The sequence below is a fragment of the Neomonachus schauinslandi genome, chromosome 9 (assembly GCF_002201575.2).
Source record: "Neomonachus schauinslandi chromosome 9, ASM220157v2, whole genome shotgun sequence".
In the NCBI taxonomy this organism is placed as follows: Eukaryota; Metazoa; Chordata; class Mammalia; order Carnivora; family Phocidae; genus Neomonachus; species Neomonachus schauinslandi.
This window is the reverse complement of record NC_058411.1, coordinates 96,743,936-96,762,909: the sequence shown is the minus strand read 5'-3', so window position 1 is coordinate 96,762,909 and position 18,974 is coordinate 96,743,936. Positions and strand designations below refer to the sequence as shown.

General features: G+C 47.6%; 1 protein-coding gene across 1 annotated transcript in view; it reads right to left on the bottom strand.

The window, feature by feature from the left end:
• CGNL1 (cingulin like 1) overlaps positions 1 to 18,974 on the bottom strand; it is a 99,555-nt gene that overhangs the window by 16,012 nt on the left and 64,569 nt on the right. The window contains exons 8-13 of the mRNA XM_021694050.2: positions 17,230 to 17,436; positions 16,262 to 16,366; positions 10,361 to 10,513; positions 9,284 to 9,454; positions 5,435 to 5,596; positions 2,456 to 2,545 (exon numbers count right to left, since the gene is read on the bottom strand). Of these exons, the coding sequence (XP_021549725.1) occupies positions 2,456 to 2,545; positions 5,435 to 5,596; positions 9,284 to 9,454; positions 10,361 to 10,513; positions 16,262 to 16,366; positions 17,230 to 17,436 (888 nt within the window). The remainder of the gene's footprint in view (positions 1 to 2,455; positions 2,546 to 5,434; positions 5,597 to 9,283; positions 9,455 to 10,360; positions 10,514 to 16,261; positions 16,367 to 17,229; positions 17,437 to 18,974) is intronic.

Sequence of the window (18,974 nt, the reverse complement as noted above, 5' to 3'; positions counted from 1 at the left end):
AGCAATTCCTACAAGGTGAACGCGACGCTCCGTTCCTCCACTATGACAGGCACCAAGTTTTACCCCTCAACCCCCCACCTCAGGGAGGGCAGGGACAAGAAAGGAAATAGAAGGGGAAAACAGAACGAACAGGGCAAACAGGCTAGAGGCTGTGGAACCCTCCCTTCGGGCACACAGCTCAGACACAGGGAAGGATGGGGGTTCGAGGGACTCATGACACTTGGCTAGACGCAGCCTTGTCAGAGTGGCTCAGTGCTGGAATTTGGAGAAGAGCCGCCCTTTCACAGACTATAATGATAGTCTGTGATAACGATGACTCCTCTCCCCCACCCCAACACTGACCTGTGACGCCTCCTTAACAGGGACATCCCCTAAAGAATGTGCTCAGAGAGGCTGGCACCTTCCTGGGGCTCCATGGGGCTGGTGCAGGAGTTAGGCCAGGCACTCGCAAGCCCACGTTCTTTCCACTAGACCAAGTTCGTTCCCTTAACCTCCTCCCTGGGCTCACTTCACGTTCTTGGCTCAAAGTGTCTTCGGCCGTGGCCGCATGACGGAGTGCAGCTCTATGTGTCACATGCTCAGGTGAGAGGAGAAAGAAGGGGACTGAGTCATCAGTTCTCTTCAGGCTGGGCCATCAGCTGAGCCAAGCAAGACAACCACTCTCTGGTTCATTGTGTCTGTGTTTTGTTTTTGGTGTAAAACATGGGGCTTGGGAAGCCTGTTTTGCCTGCCTGGTTACCGACAGGGTGACAAGACTTTGCCACCGTTCCTCCCTGCCTAAGCCACGAGCAGCATTAGCAAAACGAATTCATGGCCACTTCTGTTATCGTGAATGCTTAGCAGATCCTGAAATGCCCCATGGCACCGTGGGGGCTCAGCCACACTGGCAGGAGCGCGTCACCAAGCAACTTTTATACCAGGGAAAGAGCCTAACAAAATGCAGACTTCAGTAAGAACGTGCAAGGGCTCAAGTGTCAAGGTTGGGTGGTCCAGCTGAGGTTTCCATGAAAGCCTTTCCCTAGCTTCTGCAGCTCCGGTTGGCTGGGCTGCTCCCCCTTGAGCAGGACACTGCTAGCGTGGCTTTGGAACACGTAGACAGAACTGAACCTGAGGACGGAGGTTCGGATTGGAATCTCTCCACTCTCAGAAGCAAAACAGCACGACTGTCTTACTTGTTTGCAAAGAATCGGTCAACAGGGAAACAACGGAAAAGAAGCCAGTGATTTCCCTTCAACTTTGAAGAGGGGCTACCATCATGGAATGGCATCGTCCCCAAGCATGAGAACCTCCAGTTCTTGGTTGTCCGGAGGTGGTGGAAGAGTGGGGCATGTGCCGACGTCGAAGAGTGACCAGAGGAAAGAGCTTCTTTGGATAAAGAAGATTTTGCCCAAATTAACTTGTATTTTAGATTTTTAATTTTAATCCTTTATATAGATAAAATTTCCTCATTTGTACTCAGCCTCATCCAAGGCTTTTAGGTTTTGTTTGCATTGCTTAATTAAGAAAGTGCCCAAAACAAATCAAGAGGTGAAGAACTTTCTGAATGTCTACGTACGGTTTCTCTGGTACCATTTTCAGAAGCCCAGCATACAACTAAGTTGTCACTGAAAATACATCCCTTCAGAGATTTCTACAGGTAGCCATGGGTGTCATGTAAATGAAAGGCTGAGATTAGTGAATATAGGTCCTTTTCAAAACTGTCACTACGTATTCTGAATATCGTCCCATAATGCTTCCCCATGTGATCTGTCAAATGGTTTGGGCAAGGCAACCGGTGAAGGGAACCACCGCTTCCCAATGAGAGGACTCCCTATCCCCAGGACAGAACTCAGCTGCTTTAAACTTTTTTTTTAATTAAAAAATGGAAACAAAATCCAAAAACCTTCGGATTACATGGAGTGTCATTTAGGAAATTAGTTCTATTATCTACAGTGTGAAGACAGCGAACACGGTCCCTGGCTGCCTCCCAGTGTTGCTGTACAGATCGAAGGTAAGAGGAATTCCTCACCTTTGAAAACTGCAAAAAGCATTCACTTGGAAGAGGCTGTTAATGTACTGTGAATGCTTCATAGGCGTCTGTATGGCTATTTAGCTTGTAAAGTTCTTAAAGGAAAAATCTGCATCATGTCCTCCACTTTCCATGGCAACCCAATTTCACACAACTGCTTGTTGGACTAATGATTCTTAGAGCCTCTGCTCTAAGCAGAGCAGTTTGCCTATTATGGCTAATAGATTTGTTACCCATAACCACTCTGGAAACTTCCACTTTGTGTGCTTTGTGTTATATACTACACCTCCCTCTTCATGGCTTACTACGGTGAACACTACCCAGCCTTCCATCATTTCTATAAGGCAAGAACTTTCTTCCCTCTTCTAGCTGAATCCTTGGGTTTCACTTCTCACATTTCCTTTTCCATGAAGGACAATCCATTCATCATTCAACTACATACAGCACCTGTTCCCTGCTCCGAGTGATCCTCTCAGACAGCAAATCTGAGTTATTTCTTTCTTCTTCCAGTTCCATCTCCAGCTGAGACACCTTGTCCTAAGAAAGAAGGAGGACACAAACATAGCCCTATTAAACTCACACTGACCCAGGTGGAGTGCAAGGACAGCCCTGGGGAATGCAAACCTCAAAGGCAGATCAGAGCTGAGTATCACTAGAGTTTGGGGAAAGGATGCATCTCCTTCTCATACAGCCCAAAAAACCGAGTTGTATTGCTTTCATAATGTAAGAGGTAATTGTGCGTTTCAAAAATACATGAAAGGAGACAAAATATCACCCCGAGCCCTAACATAAGCCCTGTGGATATTTTAGCCTGTTTCCTTCACATCTTTTGTCCCCCTTATGAATCAGTAACTTTACAAAGATCTACCTAGGCCTAAGGTCCCCAAGTTACCTGTTAAAAGGCAATGTGGGAGCTCAGACATCATCCAAGACACATTTTTCTAAAAATTCCAAGCTCTGGACAACGCTTTCTCTCCCTCCTGTTCAGAGTTTCCGAGAGCCTTGCAGGAGTAAAGGCTACGACTTACTATTGCCCCCGCCTGCTTTTCTAGGACACCTCACACACTTCGTGCATTAGGCAGTCAGTCCCAAATCTGCACCTGAGTAACCCAGAGACAGCGGTGGCCCAGTCATTACAGAAGAATTGTCATTTCTGTCTTCCTTGCTGGCTCCTCATTTAACACCATTGAGTGCTAAGAGAAAAGCATGTCGAAGTAGCTGCGTGTATGAAAAAAGAGGCTTCTAACACAAACCACCCTACCTAGAAATAGGGGCTTGTAAGGTCTATGCACATGTTTCTCCTGTCACTCGCCAATGTGTCATATGTCTGCGTTAACTGAGTGCCATACTTGGTAAAAAAGCAATCAGCATCGTGAGTTTTGAAACACGAGTCTGCAGCATCTGCACGTAAACACTGTCTCTGCAATTGTCAAAGTGGGCTCGCTGACAAGCTCTGGACGCTTCTGTAAAGGCCAAAAATCAGAGCTACTCACGTGAATGAGTAAATGTCTGTGAATGCCTTCCCTGCTGGTGAATGAAATCTACAGGGAACCCAGAAAGCTCTCTCCCGTGAGCTGAGAGGCTCGAAGACCAACTTGGAACAGAGCACCGGGTTCTGCACTGACCCTCCTCTTTGTTCCGTGGTCCCTGACGCCTCCGAGGCCAGTTCCGCTCGTGGCAGAAATCACCGAGGGTCCACAAGTGCTTCATTTACATAAAACAGCCACCTGAGTTTCTGATCCTACAGAAAATGCCCATTGTTGAGAGAGCTCTTGAGTCCAGAGAATTAATTTGTTAAGTGCTAGTGAAGGAACAGGCAAGATATTCATCACAGCAAGCTAGTCCTGCCAGCTACCTCTGAGGGGAGGAAACACTCCTCCAGCGAGCTGCTCTGGTAGGGCCTTGAGAGCTATTCATTTTGTCATTAATGGAGAAATATCTGAAATAATGCCCAGGGGCAAGGGAAGCTCAGTCATGTCACTGCTTCTAGACCTTGATTTGGTAAAAGGAAATGTTCTTTCTAGTCAGAATATTCTAGAAGAAGATGACAACCCAATGTTTAGCTAAAAGCACCTCTTCACAGGCCTCTCTTCCTGTCTAAAATCTGTACTATTCAAAACCCACCAAGAGCATTCAGGGGCCCAGGTCAGGGGTCATTACACCAAAGTTTCTCACACCACTGTCCAATGCAGCTTTAGCTTGCTTTGAACCAGATTGTTTGGGTCCTTGAAAAATCACTTCCTAGTTAACTGGGTTGACCTTAGCTTGCCTTAAAATGACCCCCTCTAATGAGATCAGAAGCAGGAACAATAGCAAAATACACAGCAATCCTACAAAAGGACAATAAGACTGTAACCAGGTTATTCTAGTGTCTAAAAGGGGCCCATCTAATAAAATCTTTAATGGTTGAAATATCCCTCCCTAGATGGAAATTGCTACAAAGTCCCCTGGAGGTTTTAAAAGTTATTTTTATTTATTTGCAAAATTGAATCAGAAATTCCATTGACTTTAAATTCAAACCATCTCTCCCTGTCCTTGAGCACTGTCTTTTTACCAAAACCTTGACAATTTTAACTTCTCCCATAGGTCTGGGGCTGATTCTCTCCCTCACTAAATTCCATTGGGATGTGGGGTATGTGTGTTTTCGGGGGGGTGTTCTGGTTTGGGGCTGGTTTTGTTCTTGAGGATTATTCTTTTGTATAAGCTCAGATGGACTGATGTTAAGATTCCTCCTGTCCTGCTCAGTAGCTTGTGCATGTTTTGATTCTATTACTTGATTCATATTTTTCTACCATGTTGTGAACAGGTCACCCCCAGCTGGTGACCCCAGTGAGCACATTCTGACATACTGTCTTAGACTATGTACCTATGGTGTATCCAAAAATGAACTGAGCCACAGTTTGCTGCTAGCTTTGGCAAAGCTGGATCATGGGACAGAAAAAAAAAAAAAAGGGCCAGAGTTAGGAGACAAGAACAGAGCATGCGGTGTGACAAATGAGAGCTGGGTGTCCCCAGGAGTTAGGTGGTTCGGGTCCAAGGCACAGCTCAGCCCCTCTCTAGATTTGCAGCCGTCTTGTCTCCTCTGTAGTTGGAAGCATCTCCCAAAGCAACCAACAGAAAATGCACTATGTGCCCTTATGTAAAATCACCTGGCCTCTTTCCGGCTCTGTTTTGCTTCCTCTTCAAGACAATGAGGGCACTGTGCTAAACTGTCCCCATCATTCCTTTTGGCTCTGACAACTTATGAGTCTATGAACTATTAGCTTCTTCCTCAAATCAAGAAATGACTTTACTAATGTCTGGCTGTTCCAGAGAATAAAAACCGAAGGCATCCCAAAGGCTTAGGTGTGCACAGAGAGGTCACTTCTCTTGTGTCCCATGCTTGCCCTGCGCAGGCCCCGGCTCATACTCGCATAGCCTACAGACCTCCATCTGCTTGACGAGTCGGCTTCGGTCGTCTTTGAGGTGACTCTTGGCCTCCAGCTCGTACTCCAGGTCCTTCAGCGTCTGCTCCAGAAGTTGCCTTTTTGTGAGCGCTTCATCCTGAGCTCTCTGGTAGTCCTGTAACTCCTCCTCCATCAGGCGCATCTAGAAGGAGGAGTGGGTGGTTACCTGGGCTGCATCAGGAGAGCATCTGGACAGACAGTGCAGAGGCTGACCCCGGAGATGATCGGCGGATGCCCACATACTGCAGTCCAGAAGACCCTGAGCCAGTTCCAGCTCCCTCTGGGCCTCAGTTTCCTCTCCTATAAAAAGCAGCAGCTTCCTAGCTACAGGTAGCAACCCACTGAGTTATAAATTCAATTTCGTAGATGTTGGCCAGCATTTTGAAATTTAATATAACAGAAAATATCAGAGTAGAATACAAACAGATATTGTTTTGTGAAACCTTTGTACTAGACACTCATACATTTGTATGGATGTACATATTACTGGGTTGCGATGCGAGACGTAGTTCTTACTATATAGGTCATGGCCAAAAACACTTGAGAGCCACCGAACTAGGTAAGTGCTTCCTACAGTGTGATTTATGACCCACCTGTACCAGCATCATCTCAGTGGGAGGGCCAAAATGAGAAGAAAATAAAAATGAAATTAATGACCCCAAAACAACTCGCAAGCACAAAATCTAATAATATAAGCATGCACATTAGGTGAAACCATCTGCTCTCTAGAAGAAAATCCTAAATCAGCTGTCATAATCTACAGTGTTCTTTTCATCCACAAGGTGGCACTGAACTAACAGCTTTGAAGAAAGTGCAACAAAGAGATTGCTACGCAAGGGGGTTGTCCCTGTTTTCTAGCAAGGGGGTTGTCCCTGTTTTCTACTTCGCTGGAATCTCCCCGAGGGGACCAGCCACCTGTAGGTGCTCCTACACACTGTAGGTGCTCCTCATACACCTGTGTGGATTGATTCAGTGAAGACCAAGACTATCTGTTTTGTTTCCAACTTCCTTCCCTCTTGGAGCTGGTACAGGGTATTGGGTGAAGGCACCGTCTTAGGAATAACTAACTACACCAGGGGTTTAGTTCCTTCAGAGAGTATATGACAGTGAGTGGCAAACCCCATTAGAGAACAGCATCTTTTGGGGGTGATTTTCACAGAGAAGTTGGGGAAGCCTCAAAGATAGTCTGCTGTTGGGGGTTGGGGGGGGCACCAGGTTAGGCTAGTTTCAGAAGCCCAGTGGCAAAACTTTAGGAAATGGGTTCCTGGAAGCTGACAGGAACCCCTGACCTTTCAATGAGAACAGCACAGCCTTGAAGAAGACCTCTCCAGATAAAGACCGTCATCTGGTGTAGTGGTAACTGAGTCAAGGGCTCTGTCAAAAAGAATACTCAATGAGGCCATGCCCCACAGAACACGGATAGTGTCTGGGATCCCAAGCACTGCTAGCTACACTAGTGCTCCCTTGAAGTAGTCAGAACTGCCCTTCGCTAAGTGGGATTCAGACAATAAACCAACAGTGAACTCCAAGCCTTCATTCTCTAGAGATAACCTTCGTCAGAACTTCTCTGGCTCCACACCAAAGGCAAAACATGTCAAATGTCTATTTCTCTTAAAGCAAAGAAGGCAGTGCTTTGCCCCTGAGGATAGACCGACTCCCTGCCCCTTTTATGTTAACAGACAAGCTGTATCTCAGCTCAACCAAAACACAGGGTTGGGGGCCGTGAACAGAGGTAAGCTTGAGTTTTTCAAGGATCCAGGGTGACCCTGGCTTGTCAATTCACTTTTGTTTTCACCAACTCCACTGACTTCCATAGCTGGATACAGGGCAGTATCTGCCTGCAGTTTCCTTCCAGAACGATGAGGTGTCCATTTCTGCCATTCAGACGGAAACTGTGTCTCACAGGGCTGCACCACTGAGAAAAATCTAGGAAGGGCCATCTTTTGTTTTCACTGTTAAGGGATCTTGTTTTGAATGACTGCTCTTTTATGAACAATACTGATCTCCTTCTGGCCTTAACTAATCTCTCTGGGTCTCAGTTTCCTCATCCAACTAGAGGATCTCTAAAGTTCCTTCCAATCCGAAGATTCTAGCAGAATGATAACCATCTCACAAAAAGCAACAGGAAGGGCGCCTGGGTGGCTCAGACGTTAAGCGTCTGCCTTCTGCTCAGGTCATGATCCCAGGGTTCTGGGATCGAGCCCCGCATTGGGATCCCTGCTTGCCGGGAAGCCTGCTTCTCCCTCTCCCACTCCCCCTGCTTGTATTCCTTCTCTCGTTGTCTCTCTCTCTGTCAAATAAATAAATAAAATCTTTAAAAAAAAAAGCAACAGGAAGCCCTTTGCAGAGGTCATCGTGACACTGTGATTTTTCTGAAATCAAAGCAGCGCACCATGTGTTTGTTGGTGTTCTGGCAAATATCCGAAACTCCCCTCCTCTGTTTGCCGTAGAAATGCAAATGACTTTCTTTTAATGCCAGACAGAACTGTGATGTCACTATGCTAATTTCAGTTACTGGGGTCCTGCATCATATGACCCTGCAGTAGAGGGGACTTGTTATCAGGATCCTTTCAGAAATGTTCTAGAAGTCTATAATAAATCTCCATTGTTCTTTCACACAGTTCCAGCACTGACTCATGGGCAATATTTCTTTGATCATCAAAGATATTAAAAGTTTGTTTTTTAAAGAAAAACTTGTTTTCCTGTGGAATCTTGATGCTCTTGGCACTGCTCATGAAAAAAAGCAAGCCTTGGACTCTAAAAAAAAAACCCTTAACATTGGTGTCCAGGATATACAAACCGTCGGCTCTCTAGCCTCACACGTTATCTCATTTCATTATTAAATCATCGTTATTTGGTGTGTTTTTAAAGAGGTAAAAACAGATGCTCCGAAAATTGGGGTAAGTTGCTCAAGGTCATCCAGCTGGCAAGAGGCATAACGAGAAATCAGCATACGCCGTACTTGTGTTTTAGAACCTTCAGCTTTCCATTAAAATAATCAAAAACATTCCTTTTATTTTTCTCAGCTCTTTACAAGTCAAGACTGAAGGGAGCTAACATTTGAGTTACTTTGCTCTACACCTATTCCTAAATATAAAACTAAAAAATATGTTTTAATAATTTCAGTACTCATACATTCCTGAAGATTTCTTTTTGTCTCCATTATCGTTGTTCGGAAGCTCATGTCCACCACACCCGCTCTCATAAAAGTCTATATTTTATAAATGAATGTCAAAAAGCAATTGTTTACTATAATCTGTGTTCTAGGGTTAAATTAAAACACTAATACACAAAGGGGCGCCTGGGTGGCTCAGTTGGTTAAGCGACTGCCTTCGGCTCAGGTCATGATCCTGGAGTCCCGGGATCGAGTCCCGCATCGGGCTCCCTGCTCGGCGAGGAGCCTGCTTCTCCCTCTAACCCTCCCCCCTCTCATGTACTCTCTCTCTCTCATTCTCGCTCTCTCAAATAAATAAATAAATCTTTAAAAAAAAAAACAAAACAAAACACTAATACACATGAATCGTTGAGACACAGCTGGGTATACCAGTGGTGCTCCATAAATGGCAGCTAAACATTGTAGGCAGAAACTGTTGGATGAATCGAGAAAATGGTCACTTTAAAGTTGTGTCAATTTCAGCCCGGGGCCCTGGGACTTTGTGTCTTAGAATGCCATTTGCCCCATGTGACCATCCTAAGGGTTAACACTGAAGAATCAAATGCTGTCTTCGGACGTACCCTGAGTCTCTCCTAGAAGAGTTGCAAAGCAGTCTCTAGTACAGCATACTCTGAACGGGGGGGTAAACCAGGAAAGGATCTGGCCAGGCATTACCTCATCCTGCAGTTTCATGGCAGTCAGACGTGACTTTTCGGCCTCTGAGGTTTTCTCCTTCAACTGCCTTTGCATTTCTGCAAGCTCCCGGCGATTTTTCTCCTTGTACTCATCCAGCTGGTTCTGGAGCTCCAGGGTTGATATGCGGGACACCTCAACAATGTCAGCCATCTGGAAGGAGTGACATGGCTGTGAGCCCACCCTGTGATACTCCAGCTGGGGCCCGAGAGCTAGGTTTGGGTCCCATCGAAACACAGAACACATCTCCTCCTCTTTCTCCTACAACCTCCCCAAAGACTTTGCAAAGCACCTGGTCATGGGCTGTCCAGGCTTGGTCACCTCTAACTTGGAAGTAGCAAGGAGGAGTGAACAAGCACACCTTCTGTGGCTGGATACATAGACCTGGGTCATGCCCTTGCTTTGCCACTTACCAGCTACATAGCTGGGCCATGCCCTTAAACCTCACTGGGCCTCTGTGGTGTCCTCACCGGAAATACTGGAATCATCATATGTACCTTACAGGGGTGTTGTCAGAATTAATACATAAGAGAATTCCAGTTACAAAATAGCTGGTACAGTGACTGGTACATAGTAGGGATCAGAAGATGGCAGGCATTCCTGTTGGCTCCTAGAATGCAGGGAGCCCGTCAGCTTTGTGCCTCTTCCCCTTCTGGGTATTTCAGGGCAGAGATGAGCAGAGAAGAGAAGTAGCAACTACTAGACTTTGAAACTGCCTTTCACACTTCTGGACAAGAAAGATGGGTGCAAATGCAGACGTTACACACGGTTCTGATTCAGGCAACATTTGTTAAGTCTGCCCTTACGTGCCAGGCTTCTTTGGGTGATTGTTGAGGGGAGCTGGGCCCAGAATCCACAGAGTACTGGCATTTTCTAGACCAGTTTCCCTCTAACTGGGATTCTCAGCAAGTCCAAAGAGCTGCTTCAGGGGATCTGGAAATCTGACACATGCATGCATAGACATCAGTGTAGGTTTCCTTAGCTCTCACCAGGCCCTCAGAGGACACTGGGCCCCAACCCAGCTGTTCTCCCCACACCTCTTGCTCCCCCACCCCTCACCTCCTTCTGCAGTTTCTCAATGGTCTTGTCCAGGTGCCATCGCTCGTTCTCCATCTCGTTCTTCAGTCTCCTCAACTGCTCCTTCTGCTCTGTCTCATCTTTGAGCTTCTCAGACAACTGCTTCTGCTCCTGGGTGGCCCGACTCAGATTTCTCTGCAGACGGCAGGGAAGGGACAGCACGGTCACCTACCTACCAGGTCAGCCCCAGGAACAGGGGGCAGAGGGAATTCTGCAGCCACACCACAAAGCAATCAGACCTGCTACATCGGTGATAAGGAAAAGGATCAAAACAAAACCATCACAAGACACAAGGACACGGCTGGTTCTGAAATTCAAGGACCCAAATGCAAAGTTGACTCAGCCAAAAAAACACATGAGAAGAAAGGGGCAAAGGATTTATTACAGAAATACAGAAAATGGCCAAGGCTGCTCAGGGCAGTGATTAAGGACAGTGTCTGAAAACATGAAATTTTCAAGTTCATGCTTGAAAATTGAGGTAAAGATATATATCAGACAAACCTGAACCAATGTGGCAATTTACATCCTGTGTTATACAGCATTACATCTCATGTTCTAGAATTTCCTCTGCTCTGCAGACGCTTCCTACAGTTAAAATAGCTAAAAATGAATCCATGAGGAAAGAGAACACTGACCCATAGGTCAAGAGTCCACTTGGGTAGAGGGTGTTGTAATCAACAAAATCGTGGTTGGACTCATAGATAGAAGAAAAAGGAATCTGGCAATCCACAGGTGGATAAACTTGATGAGTAAAAGGTGTGAAACGGAAAAGACACTAGTTAGAAAAGTGCAAATGAGTGTTATTTAGTGATTCAGCACCAAATCCTAGTACTTACCATAAAATGAAACTATCTTGAGTGTGCTATTTTCCCCAGGATCCCCTGAAGCTCTCACCTCACCCAGTCACAGAGCCTGATATTCTTTACGTAAAAAGATGCAATTCTAAAACAAAATCCTAAAGTATCTTAAAAAGATTATGGTGGCCTCTTTAAATGGCTAAGTGCTGCAGCCGCTGGCGTAAAGATACCAAGAAGGGGCAGAGCTCAGAAAGAGGCAGCATGACCCAGACGTGGGCTGGATCATCTAGAAAATGGTCTCAGGGGCGCCTGGGTGGCTCAGTCGGTTAAGCGTCTGCCTTCGGCTCGGGTCACGGTCCCAGGGTCCTGGGATCGAGTCCCGCATCAGGCTCCGTGCTTGACGGGAAGCCTGCTTCTCCCTCCCCCACTCCCTCTGCTTGTGTTCCCTCTCTCGCTGTGTCTCTCTCTGTCAAATAAATAAAAATTAAAAAAAAAAAAAAAAGAAAGAAAAAGAAAATGGTCTCAGGTACTGAGGGCTGCATGTGAGTTGCTACAGGTACTGCTTAGGACTTGTGTCCTGTGTCTCCGCAGCTGCTGTTACAAGGACAACAGTCTCTAGATCTGTATGGTGCTTAACAGTTTACAAGCTGCTATCACATGCACCAACTCAGGCGTCTTGAAAACACTCCCAAATCACTTGGGGCACTCCTGGTTTGCAAAGCATAGCCAGCCATGCTGCTGGCCGACCCTGTGACCTGGGGCCAAAAAGCCATCCGTGGAGGCCTTCCGGCCCCTCCACTCTGCCAGGCTGAACTGCACTCACAGAACCAGCCAACACAGCTGGGCTGCTGAAGTTAATTTCTGCGGGAAACCAAGGTCAACAAAAGCTGTTGGGAGAAAAGAAGGTGGTAAAAGGAAGGTAATTAGAAGTTCAGTGTGGAGGCAATTAGCAGGAGTGTGTCCCACCACAGTCCAGCTGGGCACATACCAGAAACAGGGTCACCTCCTGGGATTTGTGTTTGTAGTTGATTTAGTGGTGTTGGGGGCAAAGGGGAGGATGCAGGGTAAGGCAAGCAAGGTCTGGTTCCATGTGTGGGAGAAAACTCTCAGTAACGTATCTCGAAATGTAAATTCCCGAAAAACAACAAAATACAGAGGGACATGAATGGCTTCCTATAGGATCCAACTCAACCCATGCCCCTAGAGACCACCCCCCCACCAGCCTCTCTTTTTCTCCTCCTGGATCCCAATCCCAGAGGCTACAGGCCAGCAGACAAGCCAGCCTTGGCTCCAATCAACCTCCATATGGTGTGTGCATCTCTGCTTCCCCCTTGGCTCAGGCAGGGCACCCTGCCTGGCCCTGGTCTCCCGTGCCACCGGAGACACGAGACTCACCCACTCTGGGCCTGGGGCCCCGCCAAAACCCCACACACCCCACCCCAACACTCACACATTTGTCTGGAAGAACAGTGTTGCTAAATTATTTAAAAAATATTTCTTGTAGCTTGCCTCTATTGCAAGGTAGTAAGATCTGTCAAGGCAGGAAGAGATTTTCCATCTGGGTATGTCTCATAGCCCAGATTCATGATGAGGCATATGATAAAAACTCAGTGGCTGGAAATTAATACCTATCCCCAAAAGTGGTCTAAAGACTTTGTATGTCAGAGTCGCCAAGTAAGGATGGGGTGTTCCTTACTTGAAATGCAGATTCTAGCCCCTTGTGATGGAATCACAATTTTCCTTAGACCGGGGCCCACAAATTTAGACTTAAAATTTACCCAGAAAATTCTAACATACTTTAAATTTTAGAGATGCTGTTTAGAATAATGTTCTGCCTCCTCAGTTCCTCCAGAAATGTATTCCAATACACCATTGCTGAGAAAACATGTTCCAAACTCACACAAAAAGAAGCAAACTCCCCATTTTGCAGCTGGGAGTCAGGAGCGAAAGGCTGTTGCTACAGTGACTATATTTCGAAGACCAGCAACATAAGCCCATTGACCAAAATACTGGGACAAAAATCGGGGAAAAAATGATCAGTTCAGAGAATAGAAAACATAGTTATTGAATGTATAGTGAGTACCCTTGAGCTTGAAGACCACTGTCTGTCGATGGATGCAGAGCCTTTTACTGTATGACTAAGGAAGGCCCCTGTTAGTCCCTATTAACAATAGCCGAGTGGCAGGTGAGCCCATGGACGTACAGGAATGAGAGGCTTGATCAGACCGAAGCTGGGGGTGACGGCCCCTGAGCTATGGCTGACCCGAATGAATCCTAGCACAAGCAGGCTCCTCTCTGCCCCCGCGGAGGAGAAGCTGTATACTGAAAGGAAAGCTGCAATGAAGCACTGACAAAAATGAACTCATGAGGGGTGCCTGGGTGGCTCAGTCGTTAAGCGTCTGCCTTCGGCTCACGTCATGGTCCCAGGGTCCTGGGATCGAGCCCCGCATCGGGCTCCCTGCTCGGCGGAAAGCCTGCTTCTCCCTCTCCCACTCCCCCCACTTGTGTTCCCTCTCTCGCTGTGTCTCTCTGTCAAATAAATAAAATCTTAAAAAAAAAAAAAGAACTCATGAGAACACTTCTCAGGAGTGTTGTCCAGATACCCAAGTTACAGCTTGTGAGAGCAGCTCATGAATGAAAACGCGCTCCCCTTACGCAGCCTCTGTGGGGACACATGACCGCGTTGGTCCCAGGCAGTTCCCTGCCACAGTACCGGGGCTGCCACGGGGGAAGCTCTAGGGCTCTCTTCTGTCATTTCATGACACGGAAGTCCTACAGGGTGGGAGGGGAAGGCTTACAGAACTTACACATTATCCCTCCCCGAAGGAGAGAATGGTGGCTTCTCCAGAAAGGGTTTCTTCACTTCCCCATCTGCAGAAGCCATTTCTCAAGGGAATCCGACACATCTCTGCCTGAAGGCAGTTCCAGTGGATCTACTCAGCAGCGCCATGCTAACCCCAGCAGCAGGGGTCGAGCAAACCAACAATGGCATCGTTCTATCCCACTGCCACTTTCTGAGTCCTAATAAATCAGACCTAAGTTCACGTGGCCTTCGGCTACTGTGTCAAGGAAAAGTTATCACGCATGAAGATGCCACAGACTGCTAAAGGTACAAAGACTCTGAAATATAAAATGCCATGTGGGGACTAAAAAACAAAAACAAGTTACTCTTTCCTCCTCCTCGAAGGGTTAAGTTCGCTTTCGGTTGCCAGCTTTGGGAAGGGAGGCATGCGGAAAGTATCGAACCGGCTCTCTGGTTCCCGATTTGAGAGAAAACCCAGCATCTGAGAGCCATGGTGCATTGTGCAGGGGACTCCTTCTGAGACCGGCTACCTGAGAGAACTGAGGGGAGGTTGCCGGGCCTTCTTGAGTGTCTTCCAGAGAGTGCTGCCAGTGGTTGGCACGGCCACATACCGCCCCAGGCCTTCGTGCGCCAGCCAGCCCGGCACCACGGGGCAAACAGGCCCGAACACCCGGGAACAGGTCAGGGATCATTTCCCAGGCGGGGCGAGGCTAGCAACCCGGAGGTGGGGTGGGTGGGGATTACATTAAGATCTTTAGGCCTTGAGGCCATCACCCGCTCTCCCTCTGCCGAAGCAACCCGGAGCTGCAGATCCACAGCTGGTACACTACTTCCTTCTGTGTGAAATGTTCTGGTTTGACCTAAAGATGATAAAGACGGACAGCCTGTAATAGCTGCGCCCAGCACTTGGTATGGACGTGACACGAAGGTGCAGACTTTTGTCCCTGTAGAGTAGAAATGCTTTCCCTCTCTTCCTGCCCCCAGCTAGCTCTCCCGGTGGAACCCTGCACCTCAGCGGCCGGCCGTCGTCAGCACGAGGCTTCAAGAGCAGCACGCTGAGCCTGCCGTCCACGCCAAACTAACCAAACCAGAGTTTGTAACAAAGAGGAAGGAAGGATGGAAGGGAGGGAAGGAGGGAGGGGAGAGAAAGAGGGAAAGAAGTCCGAAGTGAGGACAGTCAGACACCAAACTCAAGAGAAAAGAGGGCTTTACTGTCTGCAAAAACAAGGTCTTTGTCCAAAGCTGGAGAGAAGGCACAGACCTCCGCTCTGGGGGCGACGGCCCCTGGCTACGGCTGACCTGAAGTGAATCCTAGCACAAGCAGGCTCTCTCTGCCCCGGAGGAGGGGAAGCTGTATACTGAAAGGAAAGCTGAAATTAGGCATTAGGCAGATTTACAAATCTGAACCCTGACTGCTTTGTCAGCCCCTAACACATTTCATATGTCCCTTCCCCACCCAATGGTCCTCATGGAAAACGTTAACAATGTCCTCTTTGACAGCTGCTCAAAATCACTGCCTTTGGCCTCCTCAGAAACGGCCTGAGGAATACTTGGTGCTGGTTCTTTAAAACCCAGAGCAGGTAGAAGGACATACCTGGATCCCACTGAGGTCGCTGTGCAAACTCATTTTAGAGCTTCACTGCAGACATTTTTTTTTTTAAGAATGTACTTCCTACAATCTTTCTAACCTTCAAATGGGAAAACCTAATTTTCTAAGAATCTACTGATTTCGAATACAGATAGCTATCTAGTTTAAAAAAAAAAACACCCGACTTCCTCCTGCTTTTAATAGCCGTCCTGAAGGACTACACTCTGCGGAGTATATTTGCCCAGAGGAGAAAGGAAATTGGCTTCTGCCAGAGAGCTGACTCCACACTGCCTCGGGGACCGATCCTGCCAGCTTTCTCACACAATTCATATTTTATCTTTGGAAAGCTGTCAAGCTCTTTACTGTCTACACCAGGATTTCTCCACCTCGGCACCACTGCCATTTGGGGCCAGATAATTCATTGCTGTGGGGGCTGTCCCATCCCTGGCCTCTGCCCACTCGATGCGAGGAGCATGTCCCTGGCTGTGACAACCAAAAATGTCACCAGACATTGCCAGATGTCCCCCAGTTAAGAACCACTGGTGGTCTAGATGGAGGGTCTGAAGCCCAGTGTGGTTCTTACTATGCAAGGAACTCGCTGGGAGGAGAGGACCAGTGGCGATCTGTCCACGTCTCACCAATTTTGCTTCTCAGGCTTCTTCTATGAGGAATAAAGACAACAGCTCTATGTTTACCTGCACATCTTCCAGCTCACTCTCCAGGGTCCTTCTGGCTGATGTGGCTTCTCTTTCTTCCTTTCTTGCCTGCACAAGGGCCTCCTCTAATTGCCGGCTCTCTCTCTACAATGACACACAAGGTCAGCGTGCACGCGGATGCGTATTGTGTCTAGGAAGCGGGCTCGGGGGCATGAAGGGAAGGCGGGAGACATCCAAGGACACAGCCAGCAGTGGACCCAAGGTGGCACGTAGCAGGTACGCTCTTAGACATGTGTGCCTGTCTGCAGTTCCCTATTTAGCCAGATGTGAAAGTGCGAATCATCGGGCATGACTGAAAATACATATCCAGCCTCCCCCCTGCAGCTTTGGAAAGAGCAGATATGGAATGGACTCAGGCATACGGAGTTTTGGGAAAGGTTTCCAGGTGATTCTGATCAAGGAGCATTTTGGGAAGCCCTGTTGGAACACATCTCCCTTTACAATGCTTCTGTTCCCTCTTCTATGGTCAGTGTGAGCTCTCATTGCCCCCTCCATGTGCGTGTCTCTTGCTGACAGCCTCCCGCTTCTAGAGATCTGGCAAACTAGATAATCGGTTAAAACTGGTGGGGCTTCAAAATCCGTCAACTATGTGTTAAAGAAGAAAAAAATCGCCATGCGTGAGAACGGGTCTGATGGTGGTATTAAGGTGGCCTCTGCCCGGTGTCAAAAAGCTGAGGGTGCCTGACGTCTGGTTGAGCGGGGACGCCTGTGTTTCCCACCCTGACTTCATCGGCCCCGTTCCCACCTTCCTGACAAGCTCATCTCCTCAGTATGCCCTCATAGAGGAACAGCAGAAATGGCTGGCGGAGAGGATACAGTCACCACTGCCTCCAGCTTTCCTGCTAAATTATGATAGTAAATCTCCTTCCGCTTCCAAAGCCACAGACACAGGAAAAAAGAAGGATCCGCGGCTGCCAGGCCTGGGCTGGGGGCCCAGTGAGCCTTACCTCGCCCTTCTTGAGCATTTCCTTTGCTTTGGCCTCATCGCCTTTCATGTCAGCAATCTGCCTCTGAAGCCGAGCGACGCTCTGCTCCAGCTCTGCAATGCTTTCCCGCAGCTTCTCATTCTCCTCCTGCAGCGCCTTCACGTGCATTTCAGCTCCCAGCTGGCTCTGCTCTGAAGTGTTGCTCCGACTGGCCAGGACCTCGACATTCTGTTAAAAACACGGAGCGGGTGAGCATGGGAGCTGCTGTCGAGGGGCCGCCCCCAGCTTCGAGCATGGCTGACCTTTATTAAAAACCCGCGATGTGCCAGGCGCCGTGCGAAGCCAGGGATGGACATGCTATAGCCTGGAGGCCAAGTCCAGCACGCCACCTGTTATTAAAAATAAAGCGTTCGGGGAGCATCGCCCCGCGCGCTGGTGAGCACACCAGCTTTCGAGCTACACAGCGGAGCGGGGAGTGGCCGATGCCTGTGAGGGAAGGCCCCCCTGGTGCTGCAAAGCCTAGAATATTCACTCCCTAGCTTTTCCCAGAAAAACTTTGTCATCCCTTGCCTGTACTAAATCTTTAACATGGGATTTCAAGCTTTTAATGACTCTTGGAGGTGGGTACTATTCTTAACACTGTTTTTAAAGACAAAGAAACTGAGACTTGGGTAGATAAGGAACTTGTCCAAGGTCACTTAGGACCAAGTGCATTTGGGCAGACGGACTCCAGAACCTGTTCTTGTAAGCACTGCCTTTGGCCCGAGTCCACATCCCTGACCCCTCGCCAAGTGCGGGGCCCCTTAATGGAAGTTCTGGATGAAGGACAGTTCCTGTTTACAGATTTTTTTAATGTCCAATACAAAGCAGAAATTAAAATTCACTTAAATTGTGATAGAGTTCCTAGTGCAAGCTCTGGGCGCCATCTTCTGAAAATGAGCTCCATGCTGCACAAAATTCCTAACAGAAAGGCATGGTGACAATTACAGTGTGGTTATTGCTAATTCCAGATGTACCATGGGCGCTTTTTTTTTTGGCTCAGCAACATGAAGTGATGATAAGTGGCCTTGTCCAGAATTCCACTTCTCCCAGAAGATCTCTCGCCTTCCATTGCTCCACTACTACAAAGATGCTAATGTCAGCAAATCGGATGCTCACGGAACACCCCTGCAGATGCCTGCAAGGAAGGGAAGGCCCAGGGAGGGCAAGCTTTGGCTTTGAAAGTTATGTCATGGCCCCATGGGAGAACTATCTGCCGGAATTGCTTATTTGCTTGCATAGCCTTACAGAAAGATCTTTAAATCTCTTAACAGTACAATAATATGTGTTATCCTGAACTTAACCGATTAGAGAGTTTCAGAAAACAGAGCATCTTTTCAAACCCAAATGTTTAATTCTATACATCTGGGAACACCCATCACGTCAAGCTACTGGGTCAGAACACGGTTAGCTGCCATTGAGAAGGAGAAAACTAAAGTGCCAACCACTAGGACTCCTCAGGACCCACTTGGGTATCCTCTCCTACCAAAACCAGCAAGATGAACAAGGAGAAATAGTGTGGTTGAAAGCATGAGTAAGGATCCAAAGAATCCAATAACTGGTCAGACCAGGGAAGGAAAAAGAAAAGTCTAGATTGCCCATTCCTGCCCTAACTTTCCCATTAAAATATGAGACTACAAAGCTAGAGTTATAAGACAGTGTGGCACTGAAGTGAGGATACACATACAATTCAGTGGGACAGAATTGAGAGCCCCCAAGCAAATCCA